General features: G+C 40.0%; 1 protein-coding gene across 2 annotated transcripts in view; it reads right to left on the bottom strand.

The window, feature by feature from the left end:
• Nucleotides 1-255: 255 nt before the first annotated feature.
• The window catches only part of ATP10D (ATPase phospholipid transporting 10D (putative)), a 110,050-nt gene continuing 87,023 nt past the window's right edge, over nt 256-23,282 (bottom strand). For both annotated transcript variants that reach the window (XM_058547002.1, XM_058547001.1), the window contains exons 16-23: nt 22,502-22,808; nt 19,889-19,965; nt 18,756-18,881; nt 15,920-16,120; nt 11,291-11,371; nt 9,452-9,556; nt 5,384-5,571; nt 256-2,281 (exon numbers count right to left, since the gene is read on the bottom strand). In XM_058547002.1, coding sequence (XP_058402985.1) covers nt 1,951-2,281; nt 5,384-5,571; nt 9,452-9,556; nt 11,291-11,371; nt 15,920-16,120; nt 18,756-18,881; nt 19,889-19,965; nt 22,502-22,808 — 1,416 coding nt within the window. In that variant the 3' untranslated portion in view covers nt 256-1,950. The remainder of the gene's footprint in view (nt 2,282-5,383; nt 5,572-9,451; nt 9,557-11,290; nt 11,372-15,919; nt 16,121-18,755; nt 18,882-19,888; nt 19,966-22,501; nt 22,809-23,282) is intronic.

The following is a 23,282-nucleotide window of genomic DNA, read 5'->3' as shown; positions in this document are numbered from 1 at the left end:
GTGCCTAATTTATGAAAAAATTTTCAGTTTCAGAGCTCTTGCAATTTTGGAAATTGTGGATAAGCGATTGTGGATCCATAGCATGAACCCTCAAGACTTTCCTGTACTCACATGTACAGACACTTCACATCTTGGAAGTTGACCTCTTTTTTTAGTCTTTTTGGCTCATTCTTTTTATCCTTAGATTCTAATCTTTTATTTACAAGTGAATATATCTCTAAATTTTTATTTATCAGAAAATGATGATCTCAGGGAATGAATGCCAGCTGCTATGAGGATAACAGATGATAAGACATCACTGATTTTTCCATATAAGAAAAGGCCAAAACAATATTCTGGTAAAAGGTGGGCTTTGGGATTTTCCTTCTAAGTTCTGGTACCAATTACTGTTGGATTCGGTGAGTATCTACAGGAGGGATGACAATTTTTGGTACACGTTATTTATTAAACAGTTTATTTAAAAAAATCATAAGAAAACAGAAAGCAACCTCCATTAGCCATGTGGGATTTTGAAAGTTCTAGAAATGTCTATATAAAAGACTATTTGCAATAATATCAGAAGGCTACAAAAAGTGTCAGACCAGGACAGTAGGCAGCAGGTAGAAGAGTACGCCCTGAGAAGAATCGTTTAATAGTCATTAAGAAGATCTTGATATACACATGAAACACTAGCATGGAGATTTCATGAAGGAAATTCTGGGTGATTGGTGGGTGACAATTTTCAGATGAACAGATATAGAATTTTAAAAAAGAACCCAACAAGAATACATGATCTTATAATAACACCTGGCCTTACTTCCTTACTTGGTATAAAGTAGTTTCTTTGTTCCAACTAAAGCCAGCATACATGATTTGCAACAGCAGTTAAACTGCTATAGACATTCCTGTCCTAAAATGTATTAAAAAACAAATTTTTTTAAGAACCTCCTGAGAACCACCTGTATTAGTCTCAATTTATAATATCTCATTTTTAGAGGTTACAACTCCAGAAAAGTTGTAGAGTATTGTAAAGACTGTGAACCCTCAGATGGTCTCTTGAAGATTGTTTTGAAATTGATTGTCTCATTTTTCATTGTCAGTTTTAGAATACAGGAAATTGCCAAATGGGCTATAGGCTCAGCTGATTCTGTCTGCCTCACCAGTGGCCTCTGTTTCCCAAATGACAACATCTGCACAGAAGCAGCCCTCATAAAAGGTCTCCTTTTGACTAGAAGCTGAGAGAGGAACATGTTCCTATGGAACCCTGGCACCCTCCTGCCCCATCGCAATGGAGGCTCCACCTCAGGAGAACACTGAAATGAGCAGAGAGTTATGCCTAAGATCTTCAGTTAGAAGACCAAAAGCATCTTCCCATAGGAAATAAAAATCTACTAATAATCACTATATTTTAAATAGTACAATTATTACCCTATTTTAGGTACACTGTTGTTTAAAAGGCTCTTAGGAATTTTTTCTCTGGAAATTAACCATTTATAACATTTTTTCTTGTGGAATTCTCCTGAGTTCTAACTAATCAGTCTAAAAACTACTTTTTTTCTTAGTTAAAAAAACATTCAGATTGAAGTCTGCTCATTTAAAGCATTTCCCTGGAATTTGAGATCTCCCAGTAAAATAAATACATCTCAAATGAATCCCCTTGAAAATGTTTGTATTTCTAAGACAATTAAAATGCTTTTACAAAATCCAAAAAGTTTCATAAAAGCATTTGATTCTGAATTAAATATTTCACTTCCTCAAACTCTGTCCAGGTCAAACTCTGTCTTCTTTTGCAAATGTATCTACAAACATACAATAAAGGTCATCACATCGGCTTTTCCAAGCCAAGTAAAATGTTCAAAAGTCCCTTAAGGAAATATCCCAGTCATTCTTGCTTGGTAGAGATGCCTCTTCAAAGTCCCTCTTCCAAACTTGAAGAAATACTTGTAACTCCAAGGAGGATATCCTACTTTTTTAACCCTTTGCAGGTCCAGCTATCCCTGAGGGCTTCATGTCAGAGTAGTCTGAGTCTAAAGCAGTTTCATGTACAGATAAGTTTTCTTGCTCAACAGCACAAGAAGTTGCTGACATCATTGCAAAGACATCAGAAGAGCCAGACGTGGGTCTTCTCTCTGACTTGGTAGCTGAGTGGTCAACATACTTAAATGTCACTTGACCCATCTTTCCAGTCCCTCTCCACTTCTTGAGAGCTTCAATCCTTTCCTCTGGAGTTAGTCTGTCGAAGTGCTTAGCCCTCAGAATTGGAGATGGAAACAGGGATCCCTGAAGCACTCGGTATATAAACCTAGGTTACAAAAAGCATCAGAATTACATTCACCTCAAATGCATCATGGGACACAAACAATACTCACCGATTAGAAAAAGTAAAAGGGTCTGGTGGCCACTTGCCTCCTTGAGGTAAAGGGAGAGAATAAGTGAACTACAAAATGGAGATAACAATATTAAATAAATATCTATAAAGCGCTTAGAAAATAGTGAGTGCTCTGTAAGTGCTTGTTAAATAAATAAAAATTAAATAAAATCTGTAAAAGTAGAGATACCAATAGTGCTACCTCATAGGCTTAATGTAGGGTTAAATGAGATAATACATAGAAAGCAGGCAGAGTGTTGGTACACAGTAAGTGTTCAAAAAAATGCTAGCTATTAGTTTCCTATGGCTTCTGTAACAAATTATCACAAACTTGTCCCTTTCAATCCAAGCTGGCAGTGTTTATGCTGCTATAAGATTCTCAAACACCTTGTGGGTCTCCAGTGTATGTCACGGGGATTTACGAGATTAGATAAGAGGGTCTTCCACAGATCTTTCCTGTATAATCCCATCTCCTTTCCTGGTAGCTGCTGAGAGAGTTGAGGGGCCCATGAATCACACATCTAATCTCTTCAGCACTAGCAAAATGTTGTCCAGCCTCACTTTTGGCCTTTTCTCTAGAGCATACACCCAACAGTCAATCTCCTAATTTTTGCAACTTTTGAAATCTAGATAGGCAGAGAATTTCCTAAATCTAGTTCCTTTGGGCTTAATAGTTCTTTCAGTCTCTTTTTCTCTCACATTTTATTATAAGCAGCAAGAAGACCAGATCTTCAACACTTGGCTTGGGAATCTTCTCAGCTAAATATCCAAGTTCATCGTGTACAAATTCTGCTTTCCACCTAGCAGCTGAACACAATTCAGCTAAGTCTTCTGCCACTATATTGACAAGATCCTCTTTCCTCAAATTTCCAATAACATGTTCCTAATTTCCTTCCGAGTCCTCACCAGCAATGCCTTTAACATTCTTATCTCTAACAATATTCTGTTTATAATGATATATGTATTTTCTAAAATGATATGGCTTTTTCTACCCTTGCTTCTCACTTTCTTCTGAATCTTCACCAGCAGGAACTTTAATGTCCATATTTTTACCTACACCTGTTTAAGGAAGCCTAGTATTTTTCTATTATTTGCCTCAAAATCCTTCCAGCTTCTATCTATTGTCCAATTTCAAAGCCACTTCCACATTTTTAGGTATTTGTTACAGCAGGACCCACCTTCCTGGTATCAAAGTCTATATTTGTTTCTATGGCTGCTGTAACAAATTACCACAAACTTGGTGGCTTAGAACAACAAAAATTTATTCTGTCACAGTTCTATCAGTTTCACTCAGCCAAGACCAAGGTGTTGGAAAGGCCATGCCTGGAGGTTCTAGGGGAGAATCCATTCCTTGCCTCTTCCAGCTTCCAGTAGCTGCCAGCATTCCTTGGCTCGTGGCCACAGAATCTCTGCTGCCATGGTCAAATTGCTTTCTCCTCTTCTGTCTGTGTCAAATGTCCCTCTCCCTCCCTCTTATAAGGATAATTGTGATTGCATTTAAGGTCCACCCAGATAATCCAGGATAATCTCCCCATCTCAAGATCCTTAATTTAATCACATCCGCAAAGTCCTTCTTTACCACATAAAGTAACATTCACAGGTTTCAGGGATTAGGACATGGATATCTTCTAGGGGGTCATTTTTCAGCCCACCAAAACAATATTAGATACAATTGTACTGTTAATGCTCTTGAAGGAATTTTTTAAGGCTACAACCTTAAAGTAACTGTTTCACAAGTTCATCTTGTCTGTATTTAATCTGAAAATTGGTAATCAACAGTGAGCACTACAGAAGCATCTCGGTTTAACAGTGATATTGTTAAGTATGCAACTATAACCACCACTTGGGTGAGCTGAGTTTTTCTTATGCATTTCTAGAAGGGATGTCCATCACCAACAAAGGGTTTGTCCCCACTGTGCCTTATGATGGTATTTCAGATTGGGGTTGGCAAACTTGTTTTTAACAGGCCAGATAGTAATATTTCAGGCTTTGCAAACTAGGCAGTCTCTGTTGGAACTATTCAACTCTGCTGCTGTAGTGCAAAAGCAGCCATAGACAATACATAAATTAATGAGTATGGCTATGTTCCAATAAAACTTTACAAAAACAAGCAGGCTAGATTTGGACCGTGAGCCACCGTTTGTTAACTCTGTTAGAGAATAATATGAAATTACCATTTTGACTCTCATATCATGTTTAAAAAGGTAGAACAACTATTTGCTATAATGTTTTCAGCAAAACAGACAGATCTTATAAAACTATAAAGAGGAAGAGCTCTAACAGAGTTCAGAGAATCTACAGATTAAAAATCCATGCATACTTAGCCATTTCCATCCCATACAATATTAGAAATCAAGTTAAACTAAAATGGGAAGGATAATTTAAGTCAGATAAGGGAAGGAAGTTGTAAAGTTTTCAGCATTTACAGATTGTAGTGGAGACTGCTACTTGTCTCTCAGTACCCATTCTCTCCTTCTTCCTTTTAGAAATCCCCAGATTTTAGCCACTCAGAGTCTACATACCTAGGTTCTGGTTAATGGGATATGAGCTATGATGTGTGCAACTTCTGGGTCATGCCATTATCAAAAAAAAAAAAAAAAAAAAAAAGAGGAAAGATGCTTGCCCTCCATTTTCTGTTTCTCCCTCCTGTGAGAAGGATATGCTGTGGATATGCTGATGATGAGTCATCTTCAATCATGCAGGTGAGGGCAACGCCCTTGGGAGATGGCAGAACAAAAAGAGGGAGGGAAAGATCTAGGTCCTTGGATAACTTTGTGAGGCAAAGCTGCCCTATCCTTGTGGACTGTTAACCAGATTAGAATTTTCCATGAGAGAGAAATAAGTCTTCAGTTTGCTTAAGCCAAGCAAATTAAGACCAATTTTTTAATGAGGACACAGACCAATTTTTTAATGAGGACACAAACTGACTTCTCCACTACTAAACAGCGTGGTCTGCCATCCATTCTTAGTGGCTGCTTGAAGAATTCTAAGCCTATGATTTCACTTACTCTCTTGATGATAAAACAAATACCATACCTGGGCAGAAGAGCAACATAGGTTGTGAGGACACAAACTAAGTAGAATACTGGATCCAGTATGTGCTCCTGCATAATCCAGTAGGGGTTGGATGGTGGATTGCAAGTTACACACATGGCTCCAAAAGCCAAGGCAAAGAAGAAATAAGACAAGATGCTACCAATGATGACCAGCACATGGATCCAGGTCTGCAAGACAAGAAGAGCAGGGAATATGAACACTCTTTTTCTCTGATAGGGTTTTCCAGCCTGGCAAAAGCACTCTGTTGAAGAGACAACATGTCTAAGCAGTGGATGAATGGTATAACAAACCTTAGTGAACAAAACACAAAATACTGATGAGATCAGACAAGAGCATCTTTTGTGACTAGCTCATATCACTGTTTAAATTCTGTAAAACTAAGTCAAATGCCAAAAGGTAATTCTGATGACTAGTTTATTTTGTGTGGTCCATGTACCATGAGGTGTTTGGATTCCCTCCTTAATTTTTTTTTCATATAGTCACTCATTGGTCTGTTTCTTCATTAAGGCAATACCTTAACCCAGTGATCCTGAAACTTTATCCATCCACATAGGTGGTGGACATTGCTGTTGCTCACCAATATTCTCATTCTCTTCCCCTAATACGGAGGATTTCACTTTAGTATCCTCTTGAAATTAAGCATGGCCACATTGCTTTAACCAATAAAATGTAAATGGAAGGGATATGCAGAACTTGCAGGTTAGCAGCATGGAAGACCTGGTGTTCAATTTTCCATGCTGTGTCCTTTCCTTCCATGCTGACCAAGAAGTTCCCCTTGGGGACAATTCCAGATGGCACAGCTACAAAACACAGCCTGGGTTGCTGAGCCACCCCTCAGAGGACAACTCTCTAAAGCTGTCTGGAACCTTAGCTAACTTTATATGAGCAAGAAATAAATCTCTGTGCAACACACCATAACCTAGTCACCTTCACATCCATAATAGCTTGCAATATTATTTTTCTTAATATTTTTCTTTAAACTGACTCACAATTTAATTAACTTTATTTTGGGGGAAAAAAAACAGATTACTACCTTAAATGTAACTTCAGCATTACCCGTCATAGTAGTGCTGAGTCTGGGATCTAATCTGTCTTTGTTACAAAGAGAAATCAGCACGAGTTATTGTGATAAAACATCCCCAGACAGACTTCCTCTTTGACATAATCCTGAGTATGAAAAGAGAATCACCTTCACATTGTGTAGCATCCAGTGTTCTTTAGTGCAGCGTACGGTGCCACCTAAAGTCACAGTGTATATACCATGGTGGAACCTGTTATGCTTTGTGGGGAAGCGCTGCCTTTATTAGTCTTTTTTACTTTCTAGAGCTATACTTTTCAAACAAGATCCAATTTTCTCCTTTTTCCTCTTAAACTTGCGAAGTATTTCCCCATGATAGGTATCTTCACAAAAGTCACAAAGACTGCTCATTTTTTGTAAAATGTACAAACTACTCAGAAAATGTTGGTTAAATCCTTAAGATCATCATGCCTCTAAAACAATGATTTCTTGATTTTTTTTCTTTCTTTCTCCAATGTCCTTCCTTTCCATTGAGCCCTATTGCCCCAAGTTTTTTCTCTTAAGATGTCCTTTTGGCAAGCGAGATAGCGACTTGATGGAGTTGACACATTTAAGTGAATTGATACAAGGAATTTCAAGTCAACTGGACACTGGGCAAAAAACAACAGGGAGGTGGGAGGTGGCAATGAGACGGTGAGCACGAGCGTGAAGGGAAACTGATTCACATTCTCAGAATGGCTGACTCTTATTGCCAAGGGACCTTCAGAGGCTGTGAGCTCTAGCATGAGAAACAGTTCTTTAATGATGCGTCCTTTATCCAGTCACTGTTTTTCCTGGCACTTAGCTCTCACTCCCCTTTTTCTCCATGAGGACACTCAGCATTATGCACAGTCTTGGCAAAATATTCGTCCTCTAGCCAAAACCTATGACGAGCTTAGAAAACAGAATTCTGTCACCAGGGACTAAGTTTGGAGCACAATGAGGCAAGAAAAGAAAATGATGGGAGCCAACTGAAAGCAGAGCACCATCCTGACAAGCCTGTCCATTAGTATCTGTTCCCTGAATCTCTGGGGCCACACTCTGCTTCCTCGAGATGTCTTTGTTTTGTTTTGTTTTACTATGGTTCTTTAATATGATTTTAATGATTTTTCTATTTGCTCAGGTTAGCCAGAACAGATTGCTGCTGCTTATAACCAGTGAACTCAGCCTGGCACACTTTATGCATTAGGTCCTTTAGAACACTAACAAATGTCAGAACTCATGACACTTCCTTAGGCAGTAACTAAAAGTACCTAGTACTAGCCTTAGTAACCAAAAGTACCTCCACAACTGCTTAAAATGAAATTAAATAGATATTAAAACAACTCCAAATATTTTAGTTCTAGAATTCCCTTTACTTTACCCATCTGGTATTTGCAGATATTAACTTTTTACTATACCTTAGGCTTATAAGGATTGGTTACAGCAGGTTATAAGCAAAGTGAGTGATGTCAAAATATTCAGCCCTACTTTAGAAATTATTATAAATAATTTTATAATATAACCTCATATAATATATTGTAAACTATAATGTCATTCAGCTATTTCCTGTTTGAAAGGCATTCACTTTCAGGATGGTAAATATACCCCAAACACTGATTAGTCATTTAATCATTCATTTATCCATTCAAATATTTTTTGAGCACATACTGTGTGCTAGTCTTGTCCTAGATACTGGTATACAGTGGGGAACAAAGTATACATGAACCTTGCCCTCAAAGAGGTTATAGCCTAATGAGGAAGATAAACATGAATCAGAGAATCACAAAATTAAATGAACATTATAAAATTATTACTAGAGCTATGAATAAAAACAAGAATATGGTATGAGAAAATGGATGGTTAGGGAGCGGCTCTTAGGGGAAGCAGCATTTTTGTGGAGACCTAAAATAACATTTGAGCTTGGTAAAGTGCAGGGATCCAAGAGGGAATAGGAATAGTCTCATCCACAGATGTGGTAAATGCTAGGGCCCTGCAGTGGTAATGAGCTCAATGTATGTGAGAAACTGAAAGAGGGACAGTGTGGTTCCCGCCCATGAAGAAGTGGAATGAGGTTGGAGAGAGAAGTAGAGGCATCGTCGCATGAGGCCTTTAGGTCGTCTTAGGGCTTTTAGATATTATTCCAAGTACGATGGGAAACCACTGAAGGGTTTCACCCAAGGGAGAGCAAACAGATATGACTTGTGTTTCAAAAGGATGAATCTGGTTGTTATATGGAGAAAGGCTGGAGGAGCCAAGAGGAGAGGTGGGAAGACTCAAGAGGCTGTAGCAATAGTCCAGGAAGAGAGGATAGTGGCTTCGACCACACCAGAGACAATGACAATGGAAATGAGTGAGCAGCATTAAATAATCACAGAGGTGGTTTATTCTCCAGATATGGGTGGGATGCTCTGTGTCTGCGAAGAAGGGAGGATGACAATAAAGCTCTCATATGAACCCTACACATTAGCTTTGATGTAGAGAGATACATTGCAATCATTTAGATGAAAAGAAAACTTTATCAAGTCAGCAACTAAGTTAAAAAATCACCTGGATTTAAGTGAAAGGTAGATATTCTGGAGAGAGAAAAAGATATTTTTTTGTATTCTAAGAAAGGCATAAAATCATCACTTACTAAAGTCAGTGTACCAAGATTATGGCATAACATCTCTTTTTATTTTAGTTAAAAGGCATCAGCTTGGTCTTGAAGAATGCTGGCCATAGACAGGTAATTGTTTCTCCAGCCTGACTCACACCTCCATGAACCATCCACCATGGATACCACCAAGGCCACCAGGCAGGTGTTTTCCACTTTCCCTGGCTGCAAATCAACCTCAAAATAATGGCATTCAATGATCAGTAGCCATGAATCACCCTTCTTACATGGTGTCATTACGCTTCTCATTACCACTTGTCTTCTAGGCATGAAGGGCTTATCAGGGTTACTGCTAATAGAAGACATTTCCCCAAGCAAAGTTTCAGGCTACTTCAGAGGCAGGAAAACCACTCACCAGACTCTTGCTTTCAATTATCAGATGGAGGAGAATGATGAACAGAGCAGCCGTGTTCAGGGGGTTTCCAAATGTAAAGATGTCAATGTCTGAGCCCTTGTAGGTCTACAAAGAGAGGATAACGGTAGGTGATTTTAGAGAGTTGAGCACACTCACTTTATTCTACAGCTCAAATGAGGATTGAGTTCCTTCTACAATGGTCATAATAACTGGTCATTTAGGATAAACTTGAACGTTTTCAGAAGAGAGAGACTGACTTTCTTCCAGACAGGCATCTAATCTTGGAACTTATCAGTTGAAATTCCTCTTTATTCTGAATCATAATTTATCTTCCTGGAACCTTTTACTCATACTTCTGGCTCATTAAGTCATAGAGAAATATCAAATATGTTCCTGTTAACGGAGCTGCAAACCTTTGAAGAAGCTTTAAGGCTATCCCGAGTTTATATCTCTGCTAAGTAAATATGCCCTCCTATCCTATGTATATGTCTTCAAGTTCCTCAAATGACACAATTTTCTGATCTTTCACGATTCTAGCCATTCTTTTCTGAATACACTTCAGATAGCCTTATGTATATTCCTCTTGAAATGCAGTCTATCCATAATATCATAGCTGGGCTAATTCAAGGCATTTTATCTGAATAAAGAAGAAAAATTCTTAACTTGGAGATTTTCATCTCTTTCATTTTTTTTTTTTGCTGAGGAAGACTTGCCCTGAGCTAACATCTGTTGCCAATCCTCCTCTTTTTGCTTGAGGAAGATTCGCCCTGAGCTAACATCTGTGCCCATCTCCCTCTCTTTTGTATGTGGGTCACTGCCACAGCATGGCTGCTGACGAGTAGTGTAGGTCTGCACCTGGGAACTGAAGCTGGGCCGCCAAAGTGGAGTGCACCAAACTTAACCAGTAGGCCACAGAGCTGGTCCTATCTTTTTCAATTTTAATACTATACTTTTTTTTTTTTTTTTTTTTTTTTTTTTGTGAGGAGATCAGCCCTAAGCTAACATCCGCCAATCCTCCTCTTTTTTTGCTGAGGAAGACGGCCCTGGGCTAACATCCATGCCCATCTTCCTCCACTTTATATGGGACGCCGCCATAGCATGGCTTACCAAGCAGTACTTCGGTGCGCGCCCGGGATCCGAACCAGCGAACCCCGGGCCGCCGCAGCGGAGCGCGCGCACTTAACCACTTGCGCCACCCGGCCGGCCCCTTAATACTATACTTTTATTAATATTATCTGAGATAAAACTAGTGTTTTCTTCCAGGGAGGGTTGTGTGTGGATGGGCAACTATATTATGCTTGTTTGTGCTTGGTGTTGGCCTAAATTTTTAAATTAATTTTTAGATAATCTTTGCCCAGTCACATTTCCTTCATTTTTTTTTTTTTTTTTTTTTTTTTACCTGTAAAACAGGTTTGTTAGTTTTGGGGAGACTCCTTATAAGAGCTTAAATTTAGTACTCTGAATGTCATCCTGGTAGAAGTAGCCCAGCACTCACTAATAACAATCTTCATATTCTGACTTTGCCTTTCTGATTTTGACTCGTCTAATTATATGGCCAGGCTTTCAATTTTATTCATGTCATTGATGAAAATTATAAAGCAGTACAAGGCTAAAAAGAGACTCAAGAAGAGTCAACTAGATACTTCTTTCAAAATTTAATCCATTCCCTAACATATTTGGAAGGGGGGGTTATAATAATTTAGGCAGTTAAATAATCAACTTCATTATATGAGAAATCTACTCTAATATACACATTCTATATGCTGATACAAGCAACAAAGTACAAGGAAGCATCACTGATTCATTAATAACAAATACTTTGAGTGAACAAGGACTCACGCAGTAAGGCACAAAGAAGCAGACCAGACTTTGATAAAAGGCATCCAACACGGTGATCCAGAAGGTGAGGGGTAAGTATGCCTGAAAATGAAACAGGGAGTAAGACTTATAAGGGTCAAAGAAATGTCAAGGAACAACACAAGCCAGGACTTAGTTTGCTTCTCTGAGAGAAAACTCTATTCCTTCAGTCTCACTCACAAAACAGGTGAGATTTGTAAATCGTGGTGGAAGAACAAGGGGTGACAGTTGAATGAGATGCTGTCACAGGTGAAAAAAAAATCCCTGAAGGAACTCGCCTTCAACTCATGGTGCTTTAATCACTGGATCAATCTTAAATCTGACATAGGGATAGTAGTACTAACTTGCCATTTCCTATTAATTAGAAAAGTACTGTTTCAAAAACTTCTCCAAATCCGCCCACTTCTCTCTGTCTCCATTGCTCCCTTCATTCCAGTTCACCATCAACTCTCTCTATGAATGACTGGACAGCCACCTAACTGGCCTCTTTGCTTCCTCTCCTACCTCTAATCCAGTCTTCCCACAGCAGCCAGATGGTCTTTAAAAAACTGTAAATCAGGTCATGCCATATCCCAAATTAATCAAATTGACCTCCTCCAATGACTTCCCAGTGCATTTCCAATACAACCTAAGTTCCTTCCTAGGTCCTGCATGGTCTGCCCACTGGACCCCCCGCTCTCCAGGGTCACCCCCTACCATTCTGACCCTCATTCACCATGCTCCTGCCACAGGGACCTTCGTTCTATTCCTCAAACATGCCAAATCCATTCTTTCCTCTGGGCTTTACTTGCACTATTCTCTCCGCCAGGAATTCTTTGCCCTGGACCTCCCACATGGCCAGTTCCTCATTACTTAAATCCTAGCTTCATATCACTTCCTCACAGAGGCACCCCCAGACCAGAATAAAAGTTATGCCCACCAGATCACTTACTACCATGGCATCTTGAGAAGTCTCTCATCACGATCAGAAATAATCTGATTTGTTTCTCTAATTTCTAGTTCTCTCAACAGAATGCAAGCCTCATAGAGTGGGACTTTGATTCTTCTATTCAGGTGGTTAAAACAGTGCCTGGTACATAGCAGGTACTCAACAAATATTTGTTGGATTAATAAACTATTCTTATATAACTTTTCATGTGCTAAACTGCTTCCTACCAAAAACTTGTAGAAAAAAAGAGAAAGATCAAGTAGAGACACTAGTCAAGTGATTGAAAACAGGTTTTCAAACAAGAGCCAACTCCGATTGAACGGTAATTTGTGTTCAGAAGGATTCTGAGGCTGCGTTCAGATCCAGCAGGAAAGACAGAGGGCTATAGTTTATTAGTGATGTTTGCCATGGACAAAAATAGTAACATATATGTCAGATCTCTGAGCTAGTCTTCTCTTTTCTGAACATGTTCTTAGTCTTATTTCCTTCTAAATGGAAAGAGAGACAGAAATTTCCCTGAAAACTGTCTCCTAAAGAACAAAGTTTTATAAATATACAAATTCTCCATATACATTCTTCCCATTCTTTGAAAGACTTCACTTGTAATTTCTACATCTATCCCTTTTTTATCTCTTTGTCCTCTGGAAAATCAAAGCAATAAAGAGTCCTTGTTTCCAGTCTACTTTTCCCTATATCTTCTTTTACTATTTCCTCATTGGAAATGATGGAATATTCTACCTGCCTTTCTTCATCCAAGTGTACATAAAAATCTAGGCAGAAGCACAATCAAATGGTGGAAGAGGATGTGACAGTCAAAGGGGCAACCAAAATGCCACTGGACAAGAAAGAACAATTTGGAGATAAGTTGAAATCTAACTTCATGCTTCTGGGGGAATAGAGGTTGCTCAAAAGACCTGGAGCAAAAAGGTAAAAAGTACAGTTTCTCCACAGTCATGTGAGTAAGGGGAAGTAGAGAAGGGTCAAGGACCAGAGAAATGAGAAGCTAAAGGTATTAACTCATGACGTCTCCTGGAAACTGAAAGGGAAAATCTGGACATGGAGTCAAAGCCAGAAAGTACTGTGTGGGTGATGAGAGATGGGTAATAGACGATTGCTTCTTGGAAGGGAAGCATCTGACTGCAGTCTTCCAGACCCATCTCCTTTCAAGGAGGGAGCTTCAAAACCCTGGAGAATATATATCATGACACTGAAAACAGGAAATGGCCCAAGCATAAAATAGAATTTGCTTGGAGGCCAAGTTCAAAGAAAGGACAACTCTTCTGGAAGGTAAAGTCAATGAAATCAATTACCCTTTATCAATAGCCACACATGCTGGGAATCCGCCTGCTATTACCATGTATTATAAAATTGGCCAGCTCAATAGAACAATGTGTGCAGAGGACTGATAGCAGGGTTCAACAACAGGAAACAATGACCTCAACTCTTCCAAGGGTGAGGACCAATGACAATCTTCAGTCTGTACAAACAGGCTTTTAAAATACCAGCTATAAAAAACTTTGAAGGTCCCCCTTCACTCCTCTTTCCCCAATGGACTTGAAATTTAACTTAGGCCCGGGGTACAGGACAACCCTCATTAATATCAACCATACATTCCTGCATCCTGGCCTTGAACTTTAAGTCAGATTGGACTCCTTTAGGAAAACCCCATGTAGTTCCTTGATCTGAATGGATTGGATGATATTAAAGGATTTTAAGGATTTCTTCTTCCTTGAAAGCTGAATGTGTGACATCCCCTCTGTGATGGCTGCTCCAGGTAGCCTAAGGACATTAAATTACTCTCCAGTCTGGAAAGGCAGCTCAAGTCAGAATAAAGTTAGACTGATGAAAATAAACATATCATTTTAAATCCAGGACTTACTCAAATTTATGGTTATTTTGGGGGGGGGGCAGGTAAAAATAACAATATTGAGAGCTTAATAAGGCTGGAACTTTTACACATATTATCTTACTGAAACCTCACACCATCTCCACAAAGTAAAGAAACGGAAGTACAAGCAAGTTAAATAACGTATCAAGGTCACACACCACAGAACCAGAATTTAAACTCAGGCTAACATAACCCATTATTTCCAATATGTGCTAATCCGGGTCAGTGACTTTAGAACAGTGAGTGAAGCCCAACACACAGATTTCTTATGGTGGGTCTCATTTTTGTCTGTCCAGTCCTTCTATAGGAAACCCTTCTTCCCAGTCTGTTCGTGTGGTTCAGCTCTGTCTTCAGGAATGATATATGTCCCAGGCCTGGTCAATGAGGAAATGATCTTCCTCACCATAGTGATAAACACAGGGAAAGGCATGAGACTCAAGCTAGGCCAATGAGTCATAACGGGGACATTTACAGTTGCTTTAAGAATAACAGCGTTCTGTCACCATTACTCTCGGATTTTGTAGCTATGTGAGCCAATAAATTTCCTTTTTTAATTAAGCCAATTTGAGCTGGTTTTCTGTCACTTGCAACTGAAAGAGTCCTGACTAAGAGAGCCCTCTTCTCAAGACTAGGATATCTGACTAGACTGACCCCTCAACTTTGCCCACTGATAGGTGTCCATAGGCTCCAGGTCCACCTCAGTTCCTGTGACCCTAACAACGTACTTGTGAGAGCGCTTTGGATTTCTTGCCATGAAATACCAAGTGGTGGGGGGGACCCGAGGGTTAAAGATAGCACCAATGTTCCTCCTGCAGCATAGCATAATGGTATACAGTGTGGGCTCAGTTCAACTGTACCACCCACGAGCCCTGTGACACAGGCAGATCATGTACCTCCCTGTGCCCTACTTTTCTCATCCACGAAGTGTGGATAATGATAGCACCTACCTTGCAGGGTCATTTTGAGGATTAGATTTAGTATGTTACGTACTTAGAACAGTACCTAGCATACAGCAGGCATTACATAAATGTTCATAAGTGCTATATTAACATTGGTTATTATTAATTTTGTGAAAGATGAATTAGAAAGAAAAGAGTTTTGAGAGAGCTAGCCCAATTAATCAGCTACTACAATACTGTAGGCAGGAGACAATGAGGGTAGTGACAGAAGGGTGGAAAGGCGGTGATTGATATGAGCAATATATCAGAAGTAGATTGATAGGACTAAGATCAACTAAGTGGAGGCAGGGCATGGTTTTAGGGAGAGGGGGCCATTAAGATCACTCCACTGCTTTGAATGGCAGTAGAACCTGAAGAACTTAACTTTAGCTTTGGAATCAGACTGAGAAGGGTTCACATTCTGGCTCTGCCATTTTTAGCTGTGAGATTTTTAGAAAAATTACTTAATCTCTTTGATTTTCAGATTTTTCACCTCAGAAGGGAAGAATACTATGTTCTCTCTCAGTGTTTTTGTGAGGATAAATGAGACAGGGAATGGTTAGTAGTTCGCACAATAGATGGCACAGTGGGGTTCGGTAAATGCTAGATATTATTACTTGTAAGGTGTAAACACTGGATTTCTTTTTATAAGTACCTAAGGCTTTCATAGTTTTACCCGTGTTCATCTCAGAAACAAGTAACTTAATATCTGCCATGTTAGTAGAGATCTTTTGAAACAACCACACAATTCAAACAGTTTTAAATAGTTCTCACAATATTTGAGCTGTCTGATTGGAAATTCTGTGGCTTTGACAATGGTGGTGTACTGGTCTAAGCACTCTTGCTTTAGCACCTACCTCTGATTTCTGACCACTCTTGTAAAGTTCAGGCAGTTGCATGAGGGTCTCTGCAGACACATCTTTCTCCAAAATACCATAAATAACAGGAGGGGCAGATGTGAAAAGGAGGTTGAAGAAGATCAAAACCCAATAGTCAGTCATGGATGTTCCTGAAAACCCACAAAAGAACTGGTACCAGAAAAGGAGGTTCACATAGGCCTAGGACACAAAGAGGAACATGGGCATCTTAGAAACAGCACTGCTTCCTATACGCTGCCATTTTGAGCCGTGTGAGCTCAGCCTCTAGCTCAGCGCAGTTTCCTCACTTACAGAATGGAAGGGCACAACTCACCTTGCAGTTTCTTTTTGGTAAACGTTTTATTAAATCAAAATGCACACATACACACACACCCCACTTACTATGTGGTGCTGGCACTCTTCTAAGAGCTTTACAAATAATTCATTTAATCTTTGTAACAACTTGGGAATTACTGTTGTTTTCATTTTACAGATGAGGAAACTGAGGCACAGAAAAGCTAAGGAACTTGCCCAAAGTTATCTGGCTAATAAGTGGCAGAGCCAGTATTCAAATTGAGACATTTTAGCTCTAGATGATGAGAGCTTAGCCCAGTGCCTAGTACGTAGCAGGTACACAAGTGTTAATTCTCTTGCTTTCAGGGTTCACGATTACTTTTTAGCAGTAAAATGGGATGGTGCCAGCAGGGTGGCCAACCATCCCTGTTTTCTTGGGACTGAGGAGTTTTCCAGGACATGGGACTCTCACTGTTAAAACTGGGACAGTCACAGGCAAACCAAGACAGTTGGTTACCCTAGAGACTAGGAACATATATCCTACATTGTTTCCTCCAGCATTTTGGCTCCAAGGAAGTCTACAATAGCAAAAGCTCTGTGCCCTCAAGCAAGGCAGGCCACAGGAAAGGACACTGGACTTAGATTTAGGAGGTCTTATTTCAAGGCCTGGGGACATTTCCTATTAATTGTTTCACTTTAGGCCATTTTCCTAACCTCTCTAAATTTTGATTTCCTCATCTGAAAAATGAGAATTATACCATCTCAGGGCTTAGTATCAAGATCAAGTTAGAAAGTGTTCATGACCTCTAAAGTGGCTTCCAAATATTAAGATATGGTTATCATTGGCATTGTAGATACACTAGAACACCTAGGACAGGGACCACAATCCATAGAATAGAGTTTCTTAGTTTAGGGTCCATGGACATGCGTTATGCCCAGCTCCTGAAAATGTGTCAATCTGGGGTACACGTGGTTTGGGGCACTGTTTTGGGGAGTGAATCCACAGTCCTCATCAGTATCTCAAAAGTTGTCCAAGACCCAAGAACCATAGTCTCAGAAAGATAACCTACTCCAATGGCTTCTGATACTGGCCCTTTTCTCCACAGTTATAGAGCAGCATTGTTTGGCTAGGTAAGTAAGAGGCAGAAATTAAGTCTGGAGGATACCAGTATGAATGGCCACCCTAGGGTTACAGAGCAGAGAGACCACAGGGTGCTTGCTCCCTGGTGATGTACCCACTACTAATAAACACTCTCTCTCTCTCCAAGAGCATGTGGCATCTCTTTCTAATATTAGTGTTTCTTAACCCTTGGGTTTAATCTGGGGTTCAAAGGAGCAGGGAGGAGAGTGGGCCGCACTGCAATAGAAGAGAAGGTAGAAAAATGCAAAGGTATTAAAAAAAAAATAACTTGGGAGAAGGGCTCCTCTCTAAAAGTCATTGACCACTAGGTCTTGGAATGTAAATCACAGCTCTCCCCCGAATCACACACTCAGGCAGAGAAGTTACACATTTCAAATATTTTCATAAAGTATCAAAATTTTGTTAAACTTTGACTAAATGTGCTAATTCTAATTAGTAAAGTACTGAGAGCTTCCTAAAAAGTTCATTGTTCTACAGGAAAAAAAAATGCTCTTGCTGACAGATAGACACACACACATCTAAATTACACATTTGGGATATCCTAAAAATGATCTATTAAAGTTATTTTTTCCCTAAAGATGGCATTTCAATAGAGTGATGTAAACTTACGTTTCCTACTAACATGCTACACTTAGACTTTAAAGACTAAGAATAAATTTGGTCTTAAAATCATGACCTATTCACATAATCAGCCCACCTATAAGGGACTCGAGTGGAACAATCTAAGCCCAGCATGATCTTGTAAAAGAGGAAACTGCAATTTAAATGGACTGCCAAAGATTAGAAGGCAGGACTTCTAATCATATTTTTCCCTTTTAGGAATTATATAACGAAAATAAAATTCCTTGACCATCAAATAACGCCCAAGCACAAACACATTTTATATTTTTTGCTAGAGAATTCTTGCATCTGTGAGTGCCAACCAGCTACAGGCTAAGGCATTATAGTGGATTTTCATGTGTATCTGTGTCTTCAATATACCACAGGGGATGTCAATTTGGGAACAGCAGATATTTTTTGATATCTCCCGTAAAATGGAAGCAAACCTTTTCATTCTCTATTGACAGATAGCTTTACACATTTCATAATTCTGCCTGTCACAACCTTTTTATAGAAGGTCAAAAACTGGATTTTAAATGAACCAGATAGGACTTAACTGAATTTAAATACATAGGGAATAGAAAATGCCAGCCGATGGACAAGCCTAGCAATTTACTGTCAGCAGCGGAAACACAGCACATTCCCAGATTATTTCTGGAAAGGTGGTAGGAATGCTCCTGGCTGCTCCCAAAACATCAATAAGCAAAGTAGCTTGGTGTAGAGCACTTTGTCTTCATCCCTCATGCAAGCAAAAGTGGCAGGTGAGAAGGGGGAAAGGACAAATTCTCTGGACTTACATACCACATTCTTGTAGAAAAAATAGAGAATCATGTTGGAAAGTCGTGTATAACACCAGTGCCCGTGGACCAGAAGGAGCTTGCTGAGATGTTTAAACTGAGAAACGGCAAAGTCACTGGCCATCACAGCCTGCAGAGGCAATGGGGAGAGAGTGCCACGGAGCAATCAAACATGTTAGAACAGACACAGCATGGGCAGCCTGACCATCAGCAAACTCTGATTAGTCAAATACGTGGTTTAAACCTTATGTGTAGACCAAAAAAAAAAACCAAAACAAACAAAAACTCATGAATACATGAGCTTAACAGGTTGCCTGGAGTTACTACTTAGCTTTCCAATATGGTCGCATGAAACAAGACTTCTCTTTGGTTACTACTCATGATGTAATTTCAGCAAATGCACTTTCCCTACAAGCAGCTCCCTGAGAAAGAACTCTGTGCATTACAATGTGCATTTGCTTCTCCTCAATGAGGAGAATATTAAAGTGTATTGCAGTTATGCCTTTATAGGACTTTGTATAACGTGTCAGACAAAGACGTATTTGAATTCCTCATCTTCTGTGGAGATGTCCTAATTTACAATTCTCAGGAAACCCTAAGCCTCATATCCCACCTTCCTCTGAGAGCATTTGCTCCATACATGAAAAGCAGTCTTTTTGACAAGCTTCTATGTGAATTTTGTGCCTAAAATACTATCCCACACATACACACACACACACACACACACACACACACACGTATGCAAATAGGACACTACCACCTCCCCCATTCTCATTCTCTCAGATCTTCTCCCTCCCTCTTCCAGATATTTAGGTTCTTTATTCAAATCCTTAGTAGCTTTAGTCAGTATCAGAAGCTACATAGTTATTGCAGGGCTAAAAATATATAGTCTTATGATCTAGATAAGCTCTATTTTTTAAACTGAACAAGTGAAACACACAGTTAAAATTACCCAGGAAAATACCATAATCCTCACCCAGTAAATAATCAATGAATGAATGGATAAACTTCCTGTCTCCCACTCCTGAGCTAACTACAGGCAGCCTCACTCCACCACAGAAGATTTTATCATGGAGACTGTTGCCTTAGGGTGGGCAGGTCAAGTTTATGGTACTTGGGTGCACAACATTCACTCACCTGCATGCCTTCTTGACCTGAGATCCCTATCCCAATGTCGGCCACTTGTATCATGCTAACATCATTGGCACCGTCACCTTCATGAGGCAGAAGAAAAGGTGAGAAACATAAGAGGAGTAAAGAAAGATATAAAATTTGCAAATCAATAGTGGCCACTCAAGTGAACAAATCCTTCAAAGTTTATCCCATGTCTCCAAGATACCTGGAAGCTAGTTAAGCAGAAATTAAATGTGTCATCCCACTACCATCAGGAAGAATTCCAGACTCAAGACTGCCTTGAAATGCTTCAGGCTAAGCCACTTACCTGGACTGATCTCCCCTTTGTCCATGTCACTTACTCTATTTTCAATTTTCCATATATACCCTGATCCTCCCAGCCACTGCACAGCACATGCTGTTTCTTTATCCTTATAACACTGTCTTCCTTACCCTCACATCACCTTGCTGGATTTCAATTGCTCATGCTCTCGGTTTAGATGTCACTTCCTCCTTCTCATATTCCTTTTCATATTCCCTTAGATCAGATGACCCTTCCAGCATGACCCTGTGTATTTCTGTCACATATGTCACATGGTATTAAGGTTGCATACAGATTTCCTGGCCTCCCCAACATATAGGAAGCTTCTTATAGAGGAAGAATTACATTCCTGTTGGTAATAAACATTTGTTCCTCCCAACTGCCCACCAACCATTCACTTGTTTTCTGATAACCGTATCCCGATTTTCCTTGGGAACTCTGAGTCCACGTGGTTTGTTAGGACGACTCAAACCCCCAGATTTAGGATGGGCAACTGACCCAGGCCTGGACAATTAGCAACTTCTGTTTCCTGGTCTCAGTGATTTGTTCAGAGATGAGCAGGACTCAGCTTAAGTGACATCACTGAAAAGTCTGGAGGTTCCAGCCTCGGGAACATCTGGATCCAGGGGCTTGAACAATTCACTCATTTATATGCTCATTCAATAAGATAATTGAAGAAAATTCCACCTAATCCTGATGCTTTACTCCAGCAAGTTAAAAAGAGGTTCACCCTTTTCACTCAGGTTGCTAACAGGAAAGGATGTAACCCTGGGAATTGTCAGTGGCTATATCAGCACCCTGAGGGGAGGGCGACTGAAAACAATCCAGGGTAAAACAGACTGAAAGAGGTGGCTGAGTCCTCATCTCGTTAATCTCTCAACACTGGAGCGTCTCAGAGCTCAATATCTTACTGCTTCCCTTCTCCATTTATACTCATTTTTTTGTGATCTCATCTAATATCATGGCTTTAACTATTACCACGAGACTTATGATTTCCACATTTATATCTCTAGCTGGTTCCTCATTGCTAAATTCCAGCCTTTATATCCAACTGCCTACCCGACATCACTGCTTAGACATCTAATGGACTTTTCAAACTCTGGATTCCCTTGACCCCATCTCAGTAAATGGCAGCTCTGCCCTTTCTGTTCTTAGAGACAAAACCTTGGCATCCCCCTTGACTTCTTCTATCATATAATATATCTAATCCAACAACAAATGTCACCAGCTCTTTTTCAAACCATGTCCATTATCTGACCATGTCCCACCACCTTTTCTGCTTCCATCTGCTCCCATCTGGGAGCAGATCATCTTGCCTGAATTATTTCAATATCCTCTCAACTGGTCTCCTTGCTTACGTCCTTGCACTCCAACAGTTACTCTCAACACAGCAGCCAATGTGATCCTTTTAAACCTAAGGCAAATCATGTGCCTGCTCTGCTTAAAATCCTCCAAAGGCTCCCTATCTCTTCAGATAAAATGCAAAATTTTATAATGGCCTCCAAGATCCTACATTATCTGGCCGCTTGCCACCACTCTGCCCTTTATTGACCTGCAGAAAACTCTTCTCTTTGTTTAATCTACTTTGGCCTCAGACACATCAATCATGGACCATGGCCTTCACTTTGTCTTCTCCACCAGGAATGCTCTCTCCCCAGATGTCCCATGGATCCCTTACCATTTCCTTCAAGCCTCTGCCTTCTCTCAAGGCTCTATGACCCCCTGGCTCTGCTTTATTTCTTCAATAGAATTTGTCACCATCTGATATTTTACACTTATGCCTTTTTGGTTTTGTTTTGTTTTTTTACCGTTATGTCCTCCTACTAGACGTAAGCTCCTTAAGAAAAGGCAATTTGTTTTATATACTCTTGTATCTCCATTGCCTAGAAAAATGCCTGGTACATAGAAGGCATTCAATAAATATTTGTTGAATGAATAAATAAATGAACTGTTCATGTCCCTGAATTTAATTTTCCTGAAGGTAGAACCCCTGGGTTTTTCAGTTCTATGATTCAGTACAATACCCTACTTACCCAGTTGATTTGGGGTTCTGACATGTAACCCAAAGAGTCCTGACTATATTGTTTTCCATGTCACATCCCTACCACCTGGTTCATAGCAGGTGGTCAAACAGGTGATGGAAAGGGGGAAGGAGTGAAAGGGACATGCAGAGAAAGATAGGAGGAAAATGGGAGGGAAAGTAGGGGAGGAAAAAGACAGACAGAGGGTAAACAGAAGGAAGGACAGATAGAAGCATCAACCTCTGCTGTGGCATGAATGTGAGAAGCTCAGGGCTGGGTCTCATTCCCACTCACCGATGGCCAGAGTCATCACCCGGAGATGGTTGCGTACCAATTTCACCACCTCGCTTTTCTGCAGCGGCGTGGCTCGGCAGCAGATCACAGCTTGACACCAAGCAGTGAGCTGCAGGAACTGCTTCTGCAGACTCTCCTGCAGGGCAAAATCCAGGGTCTTCCCAGTGATAATGAGTCCAGCCCGCAGCCCTGAGTCTTGTGGGGTAGGAGGCTGGTATAAATTCTCAGTTAACGACACTTGCCCTGTAGAGGCTGGGTTCTTCTGAAGTTCTTTCAAAATTGTGCCCATCAACATCTCACAGGCATCCTTGAAATAAGAAGCAAAGACAGTTAGCCTTGGGGTTCCCTTGGTGGCCACACCCATCAAAATTTGTCATTGTCATTCTTTAGCAATTGCTGCATCAAGGCAACTTCAGGTAGTGAATAATCAGTTACCTTCAAAGACCTCACAGCTCTTATACAGAGACTTCTGTGTGTATGTGGGGATGGGTTAAAAGGATGGGGGACATCTTGCCCCCAATTCTACAGCTAAGAAACAGCAGTAGAATTTCTTTATGTGTGCAATTTATCTTCTCAAACAGTGACTCTCAAGAGTCCTTTGGTCTTATTCTGCCTTTTACTAGCTGATGCTTAACTTTAGGCAAATTATATAACCTCTCTGAGCCTTGATTTTCTCATCTGAAAAATGCAAATATTATCTACATCATAATATCATTGTGAGGAATAAGTGAAATAATACATGCAAAGCTCCTAGTGTAAAGCACGACACATAGCAGAATTT

Source organism: Diceros bicornis, chromosome 8 (assembly GCF_020826845.1).
Source record: "Diceros bicornis minor isolate mBicDic1 chromosome 8, mDicBic1.mat.cur, whole genome shotgun sequence".
NCBI lineage: Eukaryota > Metazoa > Chordata > Mammalia > Perissodactyla > Rhinocerotidae > Diceros > Diceros bicornis.
This window is presented reverse-complemented; position numbering and strand designations above follow the sequence as displayed.